We start from the raw sequence: 23,906 nt of genomic DNA, 5'->3' as shown, positions 1-23,906 counted from the left end.
GACAAAAGATGTGGATTTTTTTTCCGCTTAATTACTTATCTTTTCCATGAGGCATTGTTAAATGAGATAGGAAACGACTGAAGTAAAGACAAAAGGCATTAAAAAACGTGTGGTTATTTTAAAGGGAGAAAAAGAAATGGGCCGGACTAGATGGTTTCTAAGATCCCTTCCATCCCGGAATGTACAAAAAATTAAGCTGTTTCTGCGCTCTTCTCGCCTCTGTTTCCTTTTCTTCTCCATTCCTTTTCTCCCTTGCTTGCGAATGCCACTGTAACCCCGCCAACACTCCAGCAGTGTCCCACGCAGCTTGAACGCCTTCCCGGAAGGGTTTTCCTAATCAAGTGCGGGATGCTCAAACTTAGTAGGATGAAGAGGCGCCTGTAATTATCATATAGCATTTCTAAACAATAAAGTTTTTTTTGAAAGTCAAGGAGGGGAAAAAAAAAAGGCCAGCAGTAGGCTGCCATTCTAGCTACAGTAGCCAATCAGAAAGTAGAAGGGCCAGCGTGCCTTGAGCATCCCGCCCCTGGGAGGCTCTTGAAGTCTGTGACGTAAAGAAGCGGAAGTGGGGGGCCTCGAGAGCCGGTCATAGAGTTTTGTGGCCAGAGTGGCCACGGAGGGAGGCAGTGGTAACGGTTTCTAGCAGCTGGCAGAGGTGAGGGAGGTGCCATCCCTCTAAGTGCACGCGAAAGACGAAGCTGACAGGTAGCCGCTACCCTACAGAGCCTGCTCTGGGGCCGCTGGGCGTCAGTCCACCGCCCTAAGTCGGTCCCCTTAAGGGCAAGGGGAGGCCGTGGGGGGCGGGGGCGGAGCCCGGCGGAAGGCGAGAAGGGATGGGGGTCACGCGCAACTGGATACGAGCAGGGGGCACGTGCCTCGCACGCGCACGCCCCTTGCCTCGAAAGAGGTGGGGGGAGAGCGGGCAGAACAGAGGATGCAATCCCCCTTAACGCAGAATTCCGTGGAGTGCACCTCGGTGGTGAGGCCCAGGACGTGGGGTGGGAAAGAAGCCCACCATCCCAGGATGTGGACTGCCCGGTTTCCCGAACTCTAGTCTGATGAACTTCCTGTGGTAAAGTCCACAAGGCCAGGATCCCCGATTCTTGAGGAATCTCTTGATGCGCTCCATCTTGGTCTCAATCCGATCTGTGATGATTGGGCACCCCTGGCCGGTGGACTCCCTGGGTTTGGTTGACTCTGTGCTCTCCCCCCTCCCCCCACATAGCTGTTCTTGTTTGCTTTCAACCCCCCCCCCTTCTTCCTTGCAGCTCTAAGCCGCCGGAGCCCCGCGGCCCCCAGCTCAGTTGAGCCATGAGCTCAGAGGTGAAGGTGACAGGGCAGAATCAGGAGCAGTTCTTGCTTCTGGCCAAGTCTGCCAAAGGTGCTGCCTTGGCCACCCTCATCCACCAGGTGCTGGAGGCCCCAGGTGTCTATGTTTTCGGGGAACTGTTGGACATGCCCAATGTCCGAGAGGTGGGTACCTTGTTTGATGAATCCTACAGATCAGTTTACGGAAACTCCATCAGTGATCCCTCCCTTCCCCTTTCAGATTACAGTAGAAAGTGGCAGCCAGTGATTAGTACTATTCAGCGCAAATATCTGGCTAAAAAACAAATAGGGATCCAGTGAGGTAAGGGTTAAGACTTATTTCAGTTTGAGATATACAAGAGAATCGCTTCCATTTTTATTAACAAGGTCTTTTAGGTAATTAGTCAGGTAGCTAACAAAAGATGAGTAAGGAAAGATTTGGTTCCTTGGGAAAATGTATGATGTAAGGGACAGTGGCAAAGTGGATAGATAGGGTACCAGGCATGGAGTCGGAAAGACTCATCTTTCTGAATTCAAATTTGACTTCAGACTTACTAGCTGCCTGACGGCTGAACAAGTCACTTAACCTTGTTTGCCTCAGTTTCCTCATCTGTAAAATGCGTTGGAGAAGGAAATGGGTAAAATACTCCAATATCTTTACTGGGATCACAAAAACTCAGACAAGATTGAACAACCAACAGTCAACCAAGAGACATGTAATCTCCCAACTTATCCTGATCCTGTGCCCTGTCCCATCAGTAAAACTTTTTTTTTTTTTAACAGATCTCCCCAAAATGGATGTTTATTTTTAAATTATGTGCATGAATTGCTGTACAAACATGCATGTACATGTACATACTTATGAAACATATATAAAAATATTTTGAAAAGGATGAGGGAAAGATGAAATATTTTGAAATTTAAGAATTTTTTTACAGTACCAAAACACTTTTTAGCTTACTCTCAGTGCCATGAGGTCATTCTGTTTGAATATACTTCCTTATTTTAAAAAAAATTTCCCTATGTACATCCTATGTGAACTTATAAATAATAATTTTGTTAATAATTTATCATGAGATCAGTGTAGCTAGCCAAACAAGTGAATTTCTTTTTTTAAAATATATTTTTCCATAGAAAGATACACAATAAACAGTGAGCATAATAGCTTTTAGTTTAGAATCACATTTTTTTTGGTATATATCCCATGTACAATGAAAATACAAGAAAAATGAATTTTTTTCTGATTTCAATGCAGGAGAATATTTTCAATATAAATTCATTCCTCTTTATAAGGTTCTGTTTAATGGGTAGTATATTAATTTTCTGTTCATGTCTGGATGTTTTAGTTATGTTTTTATATGAGTATGAAGAACAGTAACAAGGCCATTTTGGCTGAACTATTTAGTGGAAGAAGCCAGAAAATAATGCATAAGTCTGGAAATGTGAATTAGTGCCAGATTGTGAAAGACTTTAAATGCCAAAGAAAGGAATTTATATTTGATTGTAGAGGCAGTATGGAGATCCTGAAGTCTATTAACTAGGGAGATGACAATGGTCAGACTTGCATTTGGGGAAATCACCGTCAAGTCTGTGGAGAAAAAATTGGAATGGGAAGAAGCATAAGTAAAGAGAACAATTAAGAGGCCATTGTAGTAAACCAGATAAGATTAAGATGAAGAAGGATTCAGATGAAAAGTCTGAACTAGAGTGTTATGTGACTGGACAGATGGAAAAGGATTTCAGAGATGTAAAAATGGTCTATATAAATGATAGGATTTGGCAATTTGGCTATGTGGGGTAAGAGGAAGAATCAAGGATGATAATGGGATTGCAAACCCAGGTGATAACTTCCACAGAAACAGGGACTTTTGCAAGAGGAGTGAATCTGGACAGAAAGATAATGAATTCCTTTTTTGGATATATTTGAGAGGTCACTCAGACATCCATTTGATACTGACTATTCAACTGATGAGATCATAAGATTGGATATATAAATCTAGAAGTCCTCTGCTTGGAGATAGTTATTGAACCCCTGAGCATTGATGAAAGAAAATGTGGAGATAAAAGAGCCTTAGGATATACCTGCTGTTATTGGCAAGTGTCGTAGAAAGAGCAGTTAAAGAAGAGAAAAATAGAGATCAATGCCATGAAAATTCAAAAAGTGAAGAGGAGGAGATGGTGGTCAGTACTGCCAAATATTGCAAACAAGAAGGATTAGATTGAGAAGAGAGATACCCTTAGATTTGACAGATAAAAATGGAGAGAGCACTTTCAATTGAGTGATGATGTTGGAACCCAGATTACAGAGTATTAAAAACAGAGTGAAAGTTAAGGAAGTAGAGACCCTGAACTTTTTCCAGGAGTTTAGTTAGGAAAAGGAGAAAGGCATAGGATGATGATTATTGTGGTTTTTTAAGGATGGGAGATATTTGAGTATGTTTGGAAATAGCAAAAAAAAAAAAAAAAAAAAAAAAGAACCAGCAGATAGGGAGTAATTAAAGGTTAGGAAAAGGTGTTGGTAATGGGTTCGGTCTGCTGGAAAAGGCAAGGAAGGAATGGGATTGGAGTAAACATAGAGAAGATGGCTTTGATTTTTGGGCTAACTTATTTTCAGAATCTGGAGCAAAGGAAAAATAAGCGGGGAATGATAGCAAGGGGTCAAATATAAGAAGAGTTCTCAGATGGTAGAAAGGAAGTTTCGGTAAATAACTATGAGGCAAGGGCTTTATGCAAAGTTGGGGAGGAGTTGCTTTTGAAGACTTGAAGAGAGAAGAGGTTTGGAATGGGATAAAGAAGTCAGTTGAAGAATAGTAAAAAGACTGCCTGGCTACAGTAAGGATCCAGTTAGGGGGAAAAAAATAACAAATTTGTAATGGATCTGATCAGCATAGTTATAGTTGGTTGAAGGAAGAAAAGATGTTTAATCTGGAGGAAAGAAGACTGGGATTCTCTTCAGTAATTTAAAAGAAGTCTTTGCTTATTCTTCTTGGTTTCAGAGGAACAATGGGTAGAAGCTGTAGAAAGGGATATTTAAATTGCATGTAAGGGAAATTCTTCTAATAATTGAAACTGTCTAAGAAGGGAATTCCAGAGACTATGAAGATATTCTCTTGTCAGAAATATAAAAGAGATTCCTATTCAGATAAGGATTTAAATAGGCTTTTGAATCCCTTCTAATATTAAGATTCTTTCATTGTGTCCAATGATAAAGTATTACAACATGTCAGTCTGTAAGCATTTGTTAAGTAATTATGTGTCAAGCATAGTGCTCAGTGCTAGAGAAGAAAGGCAAAAGGTAATCCTTTCCCTCCTGGATCTTACAGTCTAATGGGGGAACCAACACAAAAACAATTATCTACAAACAAGATATATGCAGGATAAATTGGGGATATTCAATAAAGGCACTAGCATTAAAGGGCTTCAGGAAGGATTTCTTGAAGAAAATAGTGTTAGGTTTGAGGAAAAAGAATATTCTAGCCATGGGGAAACAGCCAGTGAATATACCCAGAGTTAGAAGATGGAATGTCTTGTTCAAGGAACAACAAGGAGACTAATGTCATGAGATCGAAGAATTCATGGTGGAGAGTAAGATATAAGAAGACTGGAAGATAAGAAGATGGCGAATTGTGGAGGACTTTAAATAACAGAGATTTTTTATTTGATCCTGGAGGTGATAAGAGAGCCACTAGAATTTACTGATCTATTCCAAGACAATGGCAATGTTAGGGAAGATAAGGGATTGTATACAGCAGAAGTTACGAAGGTAAAATCAATAGGACTTGGCAACAGCTTGAATATGAGAAATTAGAGAGTGAGGAGTTAAGGATGATACTTGGAGTTGAGAAACTAGGTGTATGGTAGAGGCCTTAAAGCTAATAATAAATGTTGGAAGTGAGGAATGATTAGCATAGGAAAGATGACTTGAGTTTGGCACATCTTGAACTTATGATATCTACAGAACATCCACTTTGAGATGTTTATTATAAAGTTGGAGAAGGGAGTCTGTAGTTTAGGGGAGAGATTAGAGCTGGATAAGTAGATCTGAAAATCATTAGCATAGACATGAACATTGAAACTAATAGAACTGATGAGATCACCAGGTGAAAAATACACAGTCTTGCTAAGGTCTAAATGAAATTAAAGAAGTTGGTTATATATAAAACTTCTTTTGTAGTAGGAAGAGACTTTCAGAAAGAAAACCAATTTTGAGGCTGTTGCAGTAGACCAGATAAGGGGTAATAAGGTGTCTGAACTAGGGTATTTTGTTCATGAACAGAGGGAAAAGGATCCTAGAGATATTTTATAGATGGGAAAGACAGAATTTGGCAACTGTTTGGATATGTGGGGTCAGTGAAAGTAAGAAGTCAAGGATGACAACAAATCAAAAGAGATAATAAATCTGGGTAGTAGAAAGGAGGGTAACGCCCTCCATAGAAATTGGGATTTGGAGATAGAAGCAGATTCTAAAGAAACCCAGTGTTGGTAAATGTAGAGGGTTAAGGGCCAAATGGAAGCAAGACCTGCTTTGATTCATTAGAATAATAAAATCCTAAAATTAGAAAGGAAGAGGTTACCTAGTTCAATTCCTCTGCCAACCAAATGTTTATTAAACACTGTTTGACTATATACAATGACTCACTATTTCCATAGGCAGTCCATTCCATTTTTAAGCATCTCTAATTAATCTTTGACTAGCATGAGGGGAGAATAAGTAAGATAGGTTTAACTCTTTAAAAATTCTAAATAAGGTGTGGAGATTTCTTCCTTAGGCAGCAGTCTTTGACAGCATGGCACTTTGTTGATTCATGAAGTAAGGTTATATGTTTTGTCCTATTGATCTTATTATATTAGAAAACAACCTTTTACCAGAAAATAGAAGGTGCTTTGAACCTTCTGCTCTCATCATATAATTTTGCCATTTTCTTATGGGCCTAGTAGGTATCCCACATGTCAGATATTCTAGTTTTTACATACACCCTTCCCTCTCAGGCCTGTCTAGCTAACAGCTTTTGCTTTGTGGGTCAACATGGCATGTACATCTGCCCCAAATTCTCATCAGAGAAACTGATGTTTTGTAAAGATTTGTAAAGATAGTAGTAAAAGGGTGATTATTATTTGCAAGGGTTGATTGAACTCATGTAGACATCTCTCTTAAGTGCTGTATATCATGATCACAGATCATGAAAAGATCTCAAGTTCCTAATGATCTTATGAATTGGTCACTCTGGCATTTCAGACTGATTTTTGGTGGAGGGAATGTTGTTGCTCTCCTCTGCTTCTTGTTTTCTGTAGGGTGGAACCATGAAATTTGATTCTACAGTAATAGCAATAAACCTTTATTGAGTTTGGGCTTGTACCCAACATAGAAACACAGAATTTCAGATTTGTGTGGGACCTTAGAAATCATCTATTTCACCCATATTTAGCATGAATCTTTGAATTATTATCTGTGAAAAGAACTCTAGTAATGAGAATTCATTACCTCTTGAATTCATACCCTCTTTTATGAGGCTTTTGGACAGTATTAAACCTCTCTGACATCTATGAGATGTGTAAGACATAATTCCTACTAAATGGAATTTTTTGTCTCATTGAAAGAAAAGAGGAAATAACTAGAAAATAGTTCAGACAGTTTTGACTAAGCACCTATTAAGCTTTTTGGCACTGTTTAGTCTACTGGAAAAATATGGGATAAAATGTTTGCTTTTTAGGAGAATATATTTAGAGAAGTGAAAGAACAACAAATACAAAAGTTAAGTAATATTAAAAAGCAGTATGATTCAGTACTAGAATAAGTGACATAGAAAATTAGTAAGAATTCAGAGAAGAGGGAAATCATGGGCTGCTCCATATAGCTCCAAATAGGGGATGGGAATTGCATTTGGCCTTGAAGAATAAGTGAGATGTAAATAGAAGGTAGATGTTCCTGGTCAGAGGAGAAACAATATTTAAAAAAAAGATAGAAAGAAAGAAGCAAGAATGAGGATAGAGGCCTTTGAAGACATTGATGAGGCCAGGTTGTTCTAATGGAGAATGTTGAGAAGTAGTAAGAGACAGGGTTAGATAAGTAGGATGGGGGCAGATTGGAATTCAAAGCAATATAAACGTTGGCAATTGTGGGGTGACTATTTTCCTATGACCCTATCTCCTCTAGCTGGCAGAGAGTGACTTCGCTCCCACATTCCGACTGCTCACAGTGTTTGCTTATGGGACATATGCAGACTATCTAGGTAAGCAGAGGTCTGGGGTGACAAGATGGGACTATGGAGGGAGAGGGGGAGAGAGATGCATAGTATTTTGGGAAATATCCTTATGGAAATACATTTCTAGGTCACTGCTCAGTGTTAAAATCCTAGGAAACATTTATATATTGTATTCTAGACTTTTATATATGTGTTATTCTTTCCTAGACTTTAAGCTCCTTGGTAGCAGAAATGTTGTCTTACCTAACTGTATCTTCCTCAGTATCTAGAACAATCCTCTGTGTGAAGTAGATATTTAACAAAAGTTTGTTGAATTCAATTGAGTTTATTTATTAAGTGCATTAGGGACCAGAACCTAGACTGGCATGAGAAACTCAGAGCTTGGGCAATGGAAGATAGGAATTAAGAGCCTTGCCTCAGCTTTGAGATGTGAAATTCCCGTATGAGTTTCAGCCCCAGCATTTACTAAAAATAAGTTTTAAAACAGTGGTTTTCCTAGCTTTGTGACTATAGGCAAGTCAACTTCCCTGATTATCAATTTCTTCATCTATAAAATATGATAACAATATTTGTATTCTTCACAAGTAGTAGTTGTGAGGATCAAATGAAAAAAGTGCTTTATTTTTTTAAATTCAATTTAGTTTAATTTTCAATTTCAAATTCTTTCCCCCTTCCCCACTCATTGAGAAGGCAAGAAAAACAAAATCATATGTGTGTGTGTATATGTATGTGTATAGTCATATAGAAGAAATTTCCTCATTAGCCATGCTCCAATAATTAAATCAAAAGTAAAACAAATAAAATATGCTTCAATTTACACTCTTCAGTCTATCAGTTTTCTATCTGAAGGAAGACAATATGTTTTATAATAATTTTTATGGAATTATGGTTAGATTAGAATTACTAAGTCCTTCAAAATTGATTATCTTGACATAATTCTCTTACTACAGAGATTGTTTTCGTTCCGCTTTACTTTTCATCAGTTCATGCAAGTTTTCCCAAGTTTTTCTGAAACCATCTCTTCCATCATTTCTTGCAGCTTAATAGTATCCCATCACATTTATATACTATAACTTGTTCAACCATTCCCAATTTGATGGGCATCTTTTTAGTATTCAGTTCTTCACAAGCACAAAGAGTTTCTATTAACATTTTTATACATATGGGTTCTTTTCCCCTTTTCTTTGATCTTTCTAGCAAATAGACCTAATAGTGATATCTCTGCAATTTAATAGCTTTTTGGAAATGGTAGCAATTTTTTTTCTATAATAGTTGAATTAGTTCCCAGTATTACCAACAGTGCCTATTTTCTTACATATACCCCAGCATTTGTCATTTCTTTTTTTTTTTGTCATATTTGCCAATCTGAGGGGTGTGAGGTAGTATTTCAGAGTTGTTTAAATTTGCATTTCTTTCATTATTAAAGATTAAAGTGTTTTTTACATGACAACTTTGATTTCTTCCTCTGAAAACTGCCTGTTCATTTTTTTTTTTTTTTTGACCATTTATCAGTTGGGGATTGACTCTTATTCTTGAAAATTTGACTCAATATATTTAAACATTTATCAGAGAAACTTGTTGCAAAGGGTTTTTTCTTTTAATTTCCTGCTTTTCTTCTAATTTTAGTTACATTGATTTTGTGCAATTAAAAAAATTTTACATAATTAAAACTATGTATTTTACCTTTTATGAACTGTTCTTTTGGTTACAAATTCTTCACTCAATAAGGACAACTGTTTATGTTTTATACATGGAAATGTAAACCATATGTCTAAGACTGGCATTAGTAATTGGGTAAATGTAGGCATAAATCAACCTTTATATCATATATCAAGCTCAAAATGGGTGCATGGTTTATATATAAAGGGCAATATCATAAATAAATTGATAGATCATGGGAAAGGTTACTGTCAGATCAATCTATGCATAGGTTAAGAAACTAATGGAATTTTTCTTTGTATCTCTTCTGGGTTTTGTTGATAATATATGGAAATGCTGATGATTTATTTTATGCTGATGGATTTATTTTATATCTGCAACTTTACTGAAGTTATTAATTGTTTTGATTAGTCTTTTGACTAGGGTTTTCTAAGCAAACCATCATATTATTTGCAAAAAATGAGAGTTTTGTTTCCTCATTGTGCTTATTTCTTCAATATTTGTCTTGCTGTATTGTCATAGCCAGCTTTTTAGTACAATGTTGATAGTAAAGATAATAATAGATATCCTTGCTTCATCCTTGAATTGATTTGAAAGAGTAGCTTATCCTCGTTATGAATAATGCTTGCTCTTAGTTTTTGACATATATATATATACATTCCCTCTTTAACCCATTCCTGATGAGAGTGTTACCAGAAAGAACTACCAGCCTTTCTCTCTACCTAATTCCTGTGTCAGTTCTTTCTCTTGCACGTCATTCATATAACATAATTACACTTTTTACTTTTTCCTACATGGTTTTGCTTTTTAGAATCATGCCATACTCAACTCTATTCTAGTCTTCCTTTTGAACTACCCAATTACTGATGCCAGCCTTAGACATATGGTTTATATTTCCATGTATAAAACATAAAAGTTTGTTCTTATTGAGTCCCTTGTAATTAGTCTTTGATGTTTACCTTATATTTCCCTTAGATCTTATGGGGAAAATTTTCTTTTTGTTTTTGTTTTTTTTAATATAACCAAACTGTTATTTTGCTGTACAAAAAGAATCAGATTCTGAAATATTGTACAATTAAGCAGTGAAGGAAATCCAAAATGCAGGCAGGCAAAAATATAGGGATTGGGAATTCAATGTAATGGTTCTCAGTCATCTCCCAGAGTTCTTTCACTGGGCATAGCTGGTTTAGTTCATTACTGCTCCATTGGAACTGATTTGGTTCATCTCATTGCTGAAGATGGCCAGGTCCATCAGAATTGATCATCATATAGTATTGTTGTTGAAGTATATAAGGATCTCCTGGCCCTGCTCGTTTCACTCAGCATCAGTTCGTGTAAGTCTCTCCAGGCCTTTCTGAAATCATCCTGTTGGTCATTTCTTACCGAACAATAATATTCCATAATATTCATATACCACAATTTATTCAGCCATTCTCCAATTGATGGGCATCTATTCAGTTTGCAGTTTCTGGCCACTACAAAGAAGGCTGCCACAAACATTCGTGAACATACAGATCCCTTTCCCTTCTTTATGATCTCTTTGGGATATAAGCCCAGTAGTAATACTGCTGGATGAAAGGGTATGCACAGTTTGATAACTTTTTGAGCATAGTTCCAAATTGCTCTCCAGAATGATTGGATGTATTCACAATTCCAATGGGTAAATTTTTCACTTAAATTCAGGTCTTTGATTGGATGTATTCACAATTCCAATGGGTAAATTTTTCACTTAAATTCAGGTCTTTTTATAACAAAATCCTAAAAGTCTGGCAATTTGTTGAATATTCATGGAGGGGGCAGACTTTCGGAATTATGCTTAACTTTGCTGGGCATGATATTTTTGGCTACAATACCAGTTTTTTTATTCCTTGATATATAGTGTTCCAAACCCTCAAGTCTTTTAATTTAGCCACTATTAAGTCTTTAGTAGTTTTAGTGATTTTAATTGTGGCTCTGCCATGAATTGTGGTGGGGGGTTTTTTCTTGTTGCTTATAATATTTTCCCCTTGACCTGTAGATTTTGGAATTTGGCTATGATGTTACTGTAGATTTTCCTTGTAAAACATCTTTCAAGTGATAATAGGTGGATTTTTTTTCTATTTCTACATCATTCTTTTGATTTTGTTTTAATATATCTTGTGTAATTTATATATTTTAATATATGTCTTGTGTAATTTTGCTGGTTTGCTCTTGTCCAGTTCTAGTTTTCAAGGAGTCATTTTCTTTAAGAGTCTGGATCTCCTTTTCTAGTTGATTGATTTTCTTTTCATAATCTTTTTGTTCTTGGATTGTTCTTTTTATTATCATTATTAGTTTTCCTCAGTCTTTCTTGTTTAAATTTTTTTGAGTTCTGTGAATCCTTTTTGGGTAGGTGACCATTTAACATTACTCTTTGGAGTAGGAGAGTCTATTTTTGCTTCAGTATTCCCTTGTGAAGATGAACTCTAGTCTTCTTTATTGTCATAGTAATTTTCTATGGTTGAATTCTTTCTTGTCTGTTTTCTTTTTTTCTTTTTTCTTTTTTTTTTTTTTCCTGAAGCAATTGGGATTAAGTGACTTGCCCAGGGTCACACAGTTAGGAAATGTGAAGTGTCTAAGACCCGATTTGAATTCAGGTCCTCCTGACTTCACAGATAGTGCTCTATCCACTGTGCCACCTAGCTGTCCCTCTCTTTTTTTTTTTTTTTTTTTTTTTTTTAATTGTTATTACAATCACCTGTAATCCTGAGGTATGAGGGATCTTATATATATACCAGTGTATGTACTGGTTCCTTCTTGCAAGGACTGCCTCTCAGCTGCACAGTTAGATCTGGTGCCAGTCCCTTATCAGCAGCACTTCCCTCAGTCTTCTCTGACTCAGATAGTCAACTGTGTCTGCAAGGTGAAAATTCCTGTGGCTGGAGCAGAGACTACCCCTAAACCCAAATTACCCTGGGGCTCACAATTTGCTGTTTTAGTGTAACTAACACAGTGGTATTTACAGTTCAAACCTCTTTCCTGGTATCTTTTTTTCTGAATCTTCTCTGATTGTCCCAGGAGGACCACTGTTCTGCCCTTACTCTTGTTTGTTTTTACAGCTCTTTGTCCATTTTGAGGCACTATTTTGTCTTTGTGTGTATTTATGAAATCTGAGAGCTTAAAATTTTCTGATCCACTTTACCATCTTCTCAGAATCCGCTCTGATGAGATTATTTTTTTCTCATTCTCTCTCTTTCAGTCCATTCCCTTTCCCCAACCTTCTGTACTTCTTTTGAGCTTATTCAAACATAATAGAGTCATAAGCAGTCATTCTAATTAGACCTCTCTCTCAGACTTCTGGTGATGATAAAAGTTCTTGAAGGAATTACATATATCATCTTCCCAAATAAAAATGTTTAATCTCTTTTAATTTCTCACATATTTATCTTTCATATTTCTCTTAGAGTCCTGTATTTGAATGCCAGATTTTCTATTCATCAGTAATATTTGAAAGTCCTCTATTTCTATAACATTAAATAGATATTAAAATTTATCTATTTTCTCCTCCCCAGCTCCACCCTCAATAGAATTATACTTATTCAGTTTTGCTGGGTAGATTATTCTTAGTTGTAATCCTAAATCCTTTATCTTTTAGAATATCATAGTACAACCCTTCCTTTTTTTTATAGCATGGTAGTTAAATTTTGCGTGATACTGACTTGACTCTGTAGTACTTGAATGCTTTCTTTTTGGTTGCTTGCAATATTTTCTCTTTGATTTGGGAGCTCTGGATTTTGATTATTATATATGTAGGAGGTTTTTTGACTTTTTTTTTTAAACAGGTGACTGGTAGATTCTTTTAATTTCTGCTGTATTCTCATATTCTAACATATTTGGGCAGTTTTCCTTTAAATTTTCTTGAAATTATAGGCTACTTTCTATACACAGACTTCATGTCGTCCAGTAACTCTTAAAATATCTCCCCTAATCTTTTTCCTTTTTTTTTTTTTTTTGCATGAGATATTTTATATTTTTTCTGTTTTTTCACTCTTTTGACTTTATTTCTTTTCTTTTTATTTTCATGTAGTTATAAACTTTTTTGGCCATTTCTAATTTTCAAGGAGTTATTTTCCTCAGCAAGTTTTTTTTTTCCCAAATCATTTCATTTTTTTTCCATTAAAAATAAAAACAATTTGTAACATTTATTTTTTTAAAACTTTAGGTTCCAAATTCTCTCCCTCCTCCCTTCCCATCCCTTTCTCTGAGACAGCAAGCAATTTGATACAGGTTATATATGTGTAGTAATGAAAAATATATTTCTGTATAAGTCATGTAGTAAAAGAAAACTCAGACTTCCTCCCTCCCCCAAAGAGCATAAAAAATGGTATGCTTTGATCTTCATTCAGATTCTATCAGTTTCTCTGGAGGTAGGTAGCATTTTTCATCATAAATCTTTCAAAATTTTCTTGGATCATTGAATTGCTGAGAACAGTTAAATCATTCACAATGGATTATTATGTAGTATTACTGTTACTGGGTACAATGTTCTCCTGTTTCTGCTCATTTCACTTTGTATCAGTTCATGTAAGTCTTTCTAGATGAAAACATCCCTCTTGCCATTTTTCATAGGACAATAATGTTCCATCAAAATCATATAACACAACTTGTTTAGGCATTTCCCAATTGATAAGCGTTTCCTCAGTTTTCAATTTTTTTTGCCATCACAAAAAGAGCTGTTATGAATAATTTTGTGTAGATGGGTCCTTTTCATTGATCTTTTTGGGGTACACACCTAGTATGGTTAAGTCAAAGGGTATGCGCAATTTTATGATCCTTTGGATATTGTTTCAAATTGCTTTCCAAAATGATTGGATTAATTTACAACTCCAACCAACAGTGTATCAGTGTCTCTATTTTCCCACATTCCTTCAACATTTTTCATTTTCCTTTTCTGTCATATCAGCTAATCTGAGAGATATGAAGTGGTATCTCTGAATTGTTTTCATTTCTGTAATCAATAGGATTTAGAACATTTTAAAAATATGACTATAGGTAACTTTCTTGACCTGAAAATTGCTTGTTCATATCCTTTGACCATTTATCAATTAGAGAATGATTATATTCTTATAAATCTGATTCAGTTCTCTATATGTTTGAGAAATGAGGCCTTTAACAGAAGTTACCCCCTAACCCCCCCACTGAGTTTTCTGCTTTACTCCTAAAATTAAATGCATTGATTTCAAAACTTTTTAATTTAATGTAATCAAAATTCTCCATTTTACATCCTGTAAAGCTCTCTCTCTTTTATTTGGTTATAAATTCTTCACTTATCCATAGATCTGATATGTAGACACTATCCTGCGCTCCTCTAATTTGCTTGTGGTATCACCCTTTATGTTTGTCATGTATCCATTTTGACCTTATCTTGGTATAAAGTGTGAGATGTTGGTCTGTACCTTGTTTCTGTCAAACTGCTATTTATTTTTCATAGCAGTTTTTGTCCAATGTTGCTTAGATTCTTACATTTATCAAACACTAGATTACAATGATTATTACCTACTATGTATTGTATACCCATCTATTCCAAAGTTCTATTTTTTCTCTCTTAACCAGTTTTTAGCCAGATTGTTTTGATTATTACAATTTTATAATATTGTTTGTTTTTTATGGCTAGACTGTTGGTGTCATCATGTCCCCCTCTCTCCCCATATTAATTCCCTTGATTTGTTTAATCTATTGTGTTCCAGCTTAATTTTGTTTATTTTTTCTAGTTCTGTGAAATAATTTTTTGATAGTTTGATTGGTATGGCACTGAATAAGTAAATTAATTTAGATAAAGTTGTCATTTTTCTCTTTCTTGCTGCTGAACTTTGTGGATATTATATAGAAATGCTGATGATTTTGGGGTTTATTTTATATCCTAGGACTTTTGCTAAAGTTATTAATTATTTCAACCAATTTTTTAGTTGATTCTGTGAGAATATCCAAGAATACCATCATATCATTTGCAAAGAGTGATAATTTATTTCCTCATTGTCTGTTGTTATTCCTTCAATCTCTTTTTCTTCTCTTAGTGTTATAACTAGTATTTTTAGTACACAATTGAATGATAGTAGTGATAATAGGCATTCTTGCTTCACCCTGATCTTATTGGGAAGTTTTCTAGCTTATCCTCATTATAGGATTATATTGGATATATAGGATTATATTATAGTGCCTATGGTTTTAAATAGATATTATTTATCATTTTAAGGCAAGCTTCTTTTATTTTGTTTTCAGATGATTTTAATAAGAATGAGCATTGTATTTTAAAAGCTTTTTCTACATTTTTTGTTATAATCATATAATTTTTGTTGTACTTATTAGTGATATGATCAGGTATGGTGATAGTTTCCCCAATATTACTCTATTCCTGGTATAAATCCCAACTAGACATAGTGTGTGACCTTTGTGATACATTGTGATAATCTCCTTGGTAGTATTTTATTTTTTAAACTTTTGCCTCAGTATCACTTAGGAAAATTGGTCTGTAGTTTTCTTTCTCTGTTTTTGCTCTTCCTGATTTAGGTATCAGCACAATATTTGTGTCATAAAAGGAATTTAGTAGGGCTACTTCTTTATCTGTCTTTCCAGATGATTTATATAGTATTGGTATTAACTGTTCTTTAAATGTTTGGTAGAATTCACTTGTGAATCCATCTAGTCCTGGGAATTCTTCCTTATGAAGCCGATTGATGACTTATTTAATTTCTTTTCTTTTTTTTTTTTTTAGAGGGGGTTATTCAAGTATTCTATTTCTATTTCTGTTTATCTGTGCAATTTATATTTTTGTAAGTATTCTTCCATTTCACTTAGATTGTCATATTTATTGGCATATAATTAGACCCAATAAGTCCAATAGTTGCTTTACTTTTCCCTTCATTGATGGTGAATCATTTTTCATATTGGCTATTTGGTTTTCTTCTTCCAATCTAATTAATTAGTTGTTTCTTTGTTTTATTGACCCCCCCCCTCATCCCTATAAAACAAGCCCCTAGTTTTACTTATTAGTTCAGTGGTTTTCTTATTTCATTTTTTAAATTTCTCTTTTGATTTTCAGAATTTCCAACTTAATGTTTAATTGGGAATTTTAAATTTACTTTTTCTAGTTTTTCTAGTTCGATGCCCAATTCATGGATCTGCTTTTTCAGTGTTTTACTGATATAAACATTTAGAGATATAAATTTTTCCCTAAGTACTACTTTCACTGTATTCCATTAATTTTGGTATGTTGTTATCATTCCCTTTAATGAAATTATTGATAATTTCTATAATTTGTTCTTTCACCCATTTATTCTGTAAGAGTAGATTATTTCGTTTCCATTTGGCTTTTTATCAGTCTTTCCATGGCCTTTTATTGAGTGTAATTTTCATTATATTATGATCTGAAAAGGGTACAGGTAATAGTTCAGATTTTTTGCATTTGGTTGTGAGGTTTTTAAGCCCTAATACATAATCAGTTTTTGTGTCATGCACTGCTGAAAAAGGGGTATATTCCCTTTTTTCCCTCATTCGGTTTTCTCCAGAGGTCTATCATATCTAATTTTTCTAAAATTATTCTTTTATGTTAGATTTGTCTGGAGATGGGAAAATTGAAGTCTCTACTAAGATAGTTTTACAATATCTTTCTGTAACTCATTTAAATTTTCCTTTAAGAATTTTGATGTCATGCCATTGGGTACATAAAAACACACACACACGCGCGCGTGCACGCGATATTACTTTATTGTCTCTTTTAACAAGAGGCACTTTCTTTGCTTATCTCTTAATCAGATCTATTTTTCCTTTTGTTTTGTCTGAGATCATGGTTATTACCCCTTCCTTTTTTTTTTACTTCATCTAAATTATAATAGATTCTGTTCCAGCCCCTTTAGCTTTTCTTTGTGTGTGTCTTTCTACTTCGTGTGTTTCTTGTAAACAATATGTTGCAGGATTCTGGTTTTTAATCAACTCTGCTATCCACTTCCATTTTATGAGTGAGTTTGTCCCATTTATATTCACAATTATGATTGATAATTTCTATCCTCTTCCTCTCCTTCCCTTTTATCCCTCTTTCTCTCTTTTCATTCTGTTCCTCCTCAAAAATGTTTTGATTCTGACCACTACCTCCCCTAATTTGCCCATTCTTCTATCAGATGTCCCCTTTCTTTTTTCACCCTTTCCCTTCTACTTTATTGTAAGGTAAAATAGATTTCTACAACCAACCAAATGTGTGTATTTATTCCTTCTTTTAGCAAATTCTGATGAGTAAGGGCCAAGTGTTGCCTGTCACCTCTCTCCCATCTTCCTCTTCACTGTAAAACCTCTTTAGCACCTCTTTTATGTGAGATAATCTATCCCATTCTACCTTTCCCTTCCCCCTTCTCTCAATGGATCCCTCTTTCTCAAGTATTATTTTTTGGGATATCATCCCCATAGTCAACTAAAACTGTTCCTTCTATATATGTATATTCTCTCTAATTACCCTAATAATGATAAAGTTCTTAGGAATTACAAGTATCATCTTCTCAGATAGAAGTTTAACCTTTTTGAATGCTTTATAATTTTTCTTTCCTGTTTACCTTTTTATGCTTCTCTCATATCTCGATGTATTTAAAAATCAAACTTTTTTGTTCAACTCTGTTCTTTTCATCAGGAATGCTTTAAAAGTCCTTTCATTAAATATCAGGAGGCTTTTTCCCCCTACCTTGAAGGATTGTACTTATTTTGCTGTATAGATGATTCTTTGTTGTAATTCTAGCTCCTTTGTCCTCCAGAATATCATATTCCAAATCCTCCAGTTCTTTAGCATAGAATCTTCTAAATTCTGTGTTATCCTAACTTGGGTTCATGATATTTTAATTGTTTCTTTTTGGCTTTTGCTGCATTTTCTTCTTGACCTGGGAGCTCTAGAATTTGGCTATAATATTCCTGGAATTTTTTATGAAGGGATTTTTTTCAGGAGGTGATTGGTAGATTCTTGCAATTTTTATCTTTCGATTCTAGGATGTTAGGGCAGTTTAATATTTATTTGAAATATGATATCTTGACTTTTTTTTTGATCATGGCTTTCAGATAATCCAATAATCTGTAAATTTTCTCTCCTAGATCTATTTTCCAGGTTACTTGTTTTTCCAATGATATATTTCCAACTTTCTTTTCTTTTTTCATTCTGTGGATTTAATTTTATTATTTCTTGATGTCTCATAGAGTCATTAACTTCCACTAGCCCAATTCTGTCTCTCTTTTTTTTCCCCAACATGCCTTTTTTTTTTAAATTAAAGCTTTTTATTTGCGAAACATATGCATGAATAATTTTTTAACATTGACTCTTGCAAAACCTTCTCTTCCAAATTATCCCTTCCTTCTCCCCACCCCCTCCCCTAGATGGCAGGTGGTCCAATACATGTTAAATATGTTAAAATATATGTTAAATTCAATATATGTATACATATTTATACAGTTATCTTGCTGCATAAGAAAAATCGGATCAAGAAGGAAAAAAAACTGGGAAAGAAAACAAAATGTAAGCAAACAACAACAGGAAGCGTGAGAATGCTATGTTGTGATCTATACTCAGCTCCCATGGTCCTCTCTCTGGGTGTAGATACATGCTCTCTTCATCACTGAACAATTGGAATTGGTTTGAATCATCTCATTTTTGATAGCCATGTCCATCAGAATTGATCATCATATAGTCTTGTTGTTGCTGTGTATAATGATTTCCTGGTTCTGCTTATTTCACTTAGCATCAATTCATGTAGGTCTCTCCAGGCCTCTCTAAAATCATCCTGCTAGTTGTTTTTAACAGAACAATAACATACCATAACATTCATACATCATAATTTATTCAGCCATTCTCCACCAGTTCTCATTTTGAAGAGATTTTTTTTTTCCTTCAGTGACCTTTTGTACTTCCTTTTCCATCTGGCCTATTCTACTTTTTAAGGAGTTCTTTTCAGTGAATTTTTGTGCTACTTTTACCTAGCTGTTGACTCTTTTTTCATGATTCTCTTGCATCTCTTTCACTTCTTTTACTGATTTTTTCCTCCAACTTTCTTATTTCATTTAAAAAAATCCTTTTTTGAGCTCATCCAAGAATTTTGTGGGGGCTTGACACCAATTCATAGTTTTCTTTGAGGTTTTTGCATGTAACCCATTTTGACATTATTGTACTCTTCTGAATTTGTGTGAGTTTCCCTGTCAGTATAATAACTTTCTATGGTCAGGTTGGTTTTTTGTTGTTGTTGTTGTTGTTGTTGTTGCTTGTTTATTTTCCTGGTCTATTTCTTGACTTAACTGTATGCTAAAGTAAAGACTTTTTTTCTTGGGGTCTAGGAGGAATTGACTTAAGTTTCAGGTTTTTGTACTGTTGGTTTCAGAATGAATTGTGACCTGTAAGTTTTCAGTTTTTCTAAGTTGGTGTGATCTAAGTCAGGGTTTCTTTAACTTTTTCTACTTGCATCTCGTTTCCACCTGAGAAAATTTTATATAATCCTGGGTATATAGGTATATAAATAATTTTGCTACTCCTATATTCAGTTATGAAATCCCACATGGGGTCGTGAACCTCAGTTTAAGAAGCTGCGATCTAAGAGGTATGATCACTGTTCTGGTCTGTGAGCAACAACAAGCACTCTTTTCCACCTTGAATTATGACCAGGGTCCCCACTCTTCTGTGGCTTCCCCAGTAACTCTGTGCTCCGCCTTGTCGTGGGACTTCAACATTACCCTGTGACTGGATCCCTCTGTGGGCAATGAAACAGAATCCTGTACTCAGTGCAATCAAAAGGATATCCTGTAATTGTCTTCTGACCAATTGTCTTGCACCCTTACTATCTGTGGGCAGAGAGCTGTTTAAGTTGAATCTGCCACTGATTCATTTGTCCCTAAGACTTGCACCAGCTTTTCAGGCCCAATCTGCTGTTGACTTGCCAGGTATCTACTACATCTTTTGGACTATGCTCCACTATTGCCTCAGTGAAACAGACCTTTCCTGTTAACCTTGTAAATAGTCTTGATCTAGAAAATTGTTCTGTTCTTTTGTTGGTTCTGCTGCTCCAGAATTTGTTTTGAGGTGCTGTTTTAAAGTTATTTGAAGGGGAATTTGAGAGAGCTTAGACAATTTCCTGCCTTCACTCTGCCATCTTGACTAATATCAGATGTCAGTGAGATTTTGCTTATTTTTTTTGTCAAGTTATTAATTCTCTTTTCATATGATAGCACTCACTTGGTTTTTAGAATCATTTTTTAGCTCTTTTATTAACTTTTCTAGGGAGCTTTTGTCCACTTTGTATTTTTCTTTTGAGTCTTTTCTTGTGGACATCTTCAAGTAGTTGTTGTCTTCTTTTAAGTCTTAAGTTTCTCTGTCACCATAGTAGCTCCTTATAGATTGTGCTTTTAAAACCATCTATTCTTTTACTCTTCTAGCTGAAGCACGGAACTTGCCCCCCCTTACAGAGGCTCAAAAGAACAAGCTTCGACATCTATCAGTTGTCACACTGGCTGCCAAGGTCAAGGTAGGTTGTTGGTACAACCCTATCTTTCCATCCCCCTTCACCAATATTGCTATAGTATGATGTTTTTTGTGTTCCCTCTTATAGAGAGTATGTTGCAATAGGGGAATCTCTAACCCAAGTGTGATTCTTATTTCCCTGATGACATTTCTCATCAAGCACACCCATACAGGAAGTAAACTGAGGATTCTTTAACTTCGAATTTCTATAGACAACACGAGGACTTAGTCTTTGGGGGATTGATGTCCTAGGTAAATATAAAGGCATGAGGAGGGTATAAAAGAAAAGTTAAAATCTCTAACTTATGGAGTAGGGGGGAGACAGGTCCCCTCTTTTTTCCTTTCAGCTTCTGAATTGGGGATGACACAGCAGGACAGATGGAAAATAGATTCCTTTAGGATATTGATAGCTTTTTTTTTATCCTTTCTTCCCATTCTTATGATTTCAGTGTATCCCATATGCAGTGCTTCTAGAAGCCCTAGCTCTACGAAATGTGCGGCAGTTAGAAGATCTTGTGATTGAGGCTGTGTATGCAGATGTACTTCGAGGCTCCCTGGACCAGCGGAACCAGCGGCTTGAAGTAGACTATAGCATTGGGCGTGACATTCAGCGCCAGGACCTCAGTTCCATTGCTCATACCCTCCAGGAATGGTGAGATTTTTATCCAAGAATAGTAAGGACCATTTGTATAATGGACTTTATAAGGGATTTAATCCCTCAAAATAGGGGAGAAAGGAGGGACTTCAGAAATCACTGAACTAGAACCATATGTACTGCTGAAGCTAAAAAATCTGGGAATAGGAAGATCTATCATTATTTCCCTGACAATTACAAAGGGAATAGTATCAGAAAAAAAAATAGATGACATGAAAATATGGTTTAGACCCAGGTCTTGAGATGGTGTTTGGGGTAAAAGGGCAGATATGGTGCCACTTTAAGAATAACTTGTCATGGTTTTTAATCACTTAACTCAGTCCCAAAGTCTTATTTATGCATCCTTCAATATTTCTTTGCTGTAGCCTTCCTGAATCTTATAGATTTCTGTTTTTCATACCCCCAATCCATGTTTCTTCTTTTGTATTCCCTCTGATTTCATCTTATCTTCAAATCTCCATATTCTTCAGCTTTCCCCTTAGTATCTCTTGCCCCATGTCCCCTTCAAGATCTGCTGCTAAAGTTCAAAAATGTGGGGCCTTGAATCTCAGAAAACTCTGTTCAAACCAAGTCGAGTATTTGATGACCTCAGTAAAACCCCAGAACACTTTTCTCCCCTCTTTTTTCCTGCAGGTGTATGGGCTGTGAAGTAGTATTGTCAGGCATTGAGGAACAGGTGAGCCGTGCCAACCAGCATAAAGAACAACAGCTGGGCCTGAAGCAGCAGATTGAGAGTGAGGTGAGTAAAGCATGAAGCAGAGTATAGGCTCTAGGGAAGCAGCCATCTATAAATAGTTCCTCTAACTTCTGTGCTCTATATCTTGGAGTGTGCAGGACAGTTAGGTTTGTTCGAGAATGTTGGGGTAGTGAATTGAACTGTGGAAAATGGTGAGCAGAGAATAATGTTCAGAATGGGATGACAACATTCTTTCTATCTTGGCAGGTGGCCAACCTAAAGAAAACCATCAAGGTAACGACAGCAGCAGCTGCTGCAGCCACATCTCAGGATCCAGAGCAACATCTGACAGAGCTGAGGGAACCTGCCCCAGGCACCAACCAGCGCCAGCCCAGCAAGAAGGCTTCTAAGGGAAAAGGGTGAGCCTATTTGATAGAAATTCTGTATTGCCAGGGATTGTGGTTGCTTTAAATCCTAGGAATCTGGCTCTTCCAATCACTTGAGGGAGATAGTGGGGGGCCTTAAAATTGTGGGTTTTCCTTCATGATCAATCTCTCTTTTCTCCTTCTTGAACTAGGCTACGCAGCAGCGCCAAGATCTGGTCCAAATCAAACTGAAAGGACTGTCTTTTCACCCTGAGGGATCTGGGGACTGACTGCCAGATCCTTGGGAATCATCCCCCACTTCCCATTTCCTAGGTCTGAGCCCCAGCTTCTCCCTGTCCCCCCCTATGGCTAATTTATACCTCCTTGAGAGGAGGCAAGTATAGGCCATGTTTCTCTCCCTGTCCCCATGTTGTGTATAACCTTATTTTTGTGCATATTGTTTCCTTTCTCCAAGACCTTTTTGGGTGTATCCTTGTCTGTATCTGTAATTCTTGGGTGTCTGGGGTTGTGCATGTGTGTGTCCCTCTTCCAACACCTCTGTCCCTTGCATGAATGTTTCCCTCTTGCCCCGCAACTCTCTTGGGGGCATCCAAAGAGCCTTAGATTCCCTTACCCTTTCTCTTTCCCTTGGGAATTCTGGGAGGCAATCCTTTATCCCAGGATTCTTCTGGGAAAACTCTGTAATCCTGGACATTCTGGGATTGTTTCTTCCTGTCCCGACTTCCCCTCAGGAGCATTGCTGCCTGGCTCAACCCCAGAACCCATAGAGACTGCTGCTGCTCGAGGTAATGTTGGAAGAAGTTTCCTGCCTATCATTGGCATCCTGGAAAAACCCAACAGAGCCCCTCAAAGGATTATTTGTTTTTCCTTGGCAGGATGGGATATGGATTAAAAAAAAATTATTAAAAAAAAAAAAAGTCTGTGTATGTGTGTGTATGCAGACATAAGTGACAAATAAATCTAAGATGATCTATCTATGAATCTCCCCAGAGTTGAGTCTTCTCTATTTGTGGAATTTTTGTAGGAGAATCATTAACTCTCAATATTAACTTTTACCAGAGGTTAGTGCGGAAAAGAACAGAGAATCCTGTGGCGAGTCTCTGGACTGGACACCTAGGGAATGGAGTCCAGCACATTCTCATGGGAATGACACATGGATCAGGATCCTAATCTCTAGGGCAATCTAGGAGGAAAGAAATCTTGGTGACAAAACTGAAAGGAAAAAGGGGTTCCTATATCTTTATATCCACATACCCTAACCCAGGCACTTAACTTGACACTTAAAGCTCTGAGCTTCTTCTTGTTAGAGCTTTGCCTTTAGCTCTATTCTTTTTCCTCTTGTAGCTTCATTTTCCCCAATGAAAAAAGAAAACAGGTTAAAATTATGATTCCCCTCCATTTATCCCCTACTTTTCTCTTTGATCTCTATGGCTCTCACCTCATCTCCCTTTCAGACTCTACCTGGAACAAGTGATCACTCTCAGCTAGTGACTTTTTTTTGACACCTTTTATTTTTGTTTTTCTGAAT

The 23,906-nt window shown here is 36.2% G+C and overlaps 1 protein-coding gene across 3 annotated transcripts; it reads left to right on the top strand.

Annotated features, from left to right (window-relative positions):
- Positions 1 to 547: 547 nt before the first annotated feature.
- On the top strand, positions 548 to 23,364 carry COPS7A (COP9 signalosome subunit 7A). Of its 3 annotated transcripts, none has more exons than XM_003771219.4 (8): positions 548 to 705; positions 1,269 to 1,473; positions 7,463 to 7,538; positions 20,577 to 20,665; positions 21,111 to 21,313; positions 21,950 to 22,055; positions 22,260 to 22,411; positions 22,570 to 23,364. In XM_003771219.4, the coding sequence occupies exons 2-8, from the start codon at positions 1,312 to 1,314 to the stop codon at positions 22,607 to 22,609; spliced, it is 828 nt and encodes a 275-aa protein (XP_003771267.1). In that variant the 5' UTR covers positions 548 to 705; positions 1,269 to 1,311; the 3' UTR covers positions 22,610 to 23,364. The 3 variants fall into 3 exon arrangements, with proteins under 3 accessions (XP_003771267.1, XP_031794127.1, XP_031794128.1); XM_031938267.1 differs by lacking the exon at positions 548 to 705 and adding an exon at positions 855 to 979; XM_031938268.1 differs by lacking the exon at positions 548 to 705 and adding an exon at positions 1,022 to 1,072.
- The last annotated feature ends 542 nt before the right edge of the window (positions 23,365 to 23,906 follow it).

Source organism: Sarcophilus harrisii, chromosome 5 (genome assembly GCF_902635505.1).
Source record: "Sarcophilus harrisii chromosome 5, mSarHar1.11, whole genome shotgun sequence".
In the NCBI taxonomy this organism is placed as follows: domain Eukaryota; kingdom Metazoa; phylum Chordata; class Mammalia; order Dasyuromorphia; family Dasyuridae; genus Sarcophilus; species Sarcophilus harrisii.
Note: the sequence above shows the minus strand (reverse complement) of the source record. Positions and strands in the feature narration are given on the sequence as shown.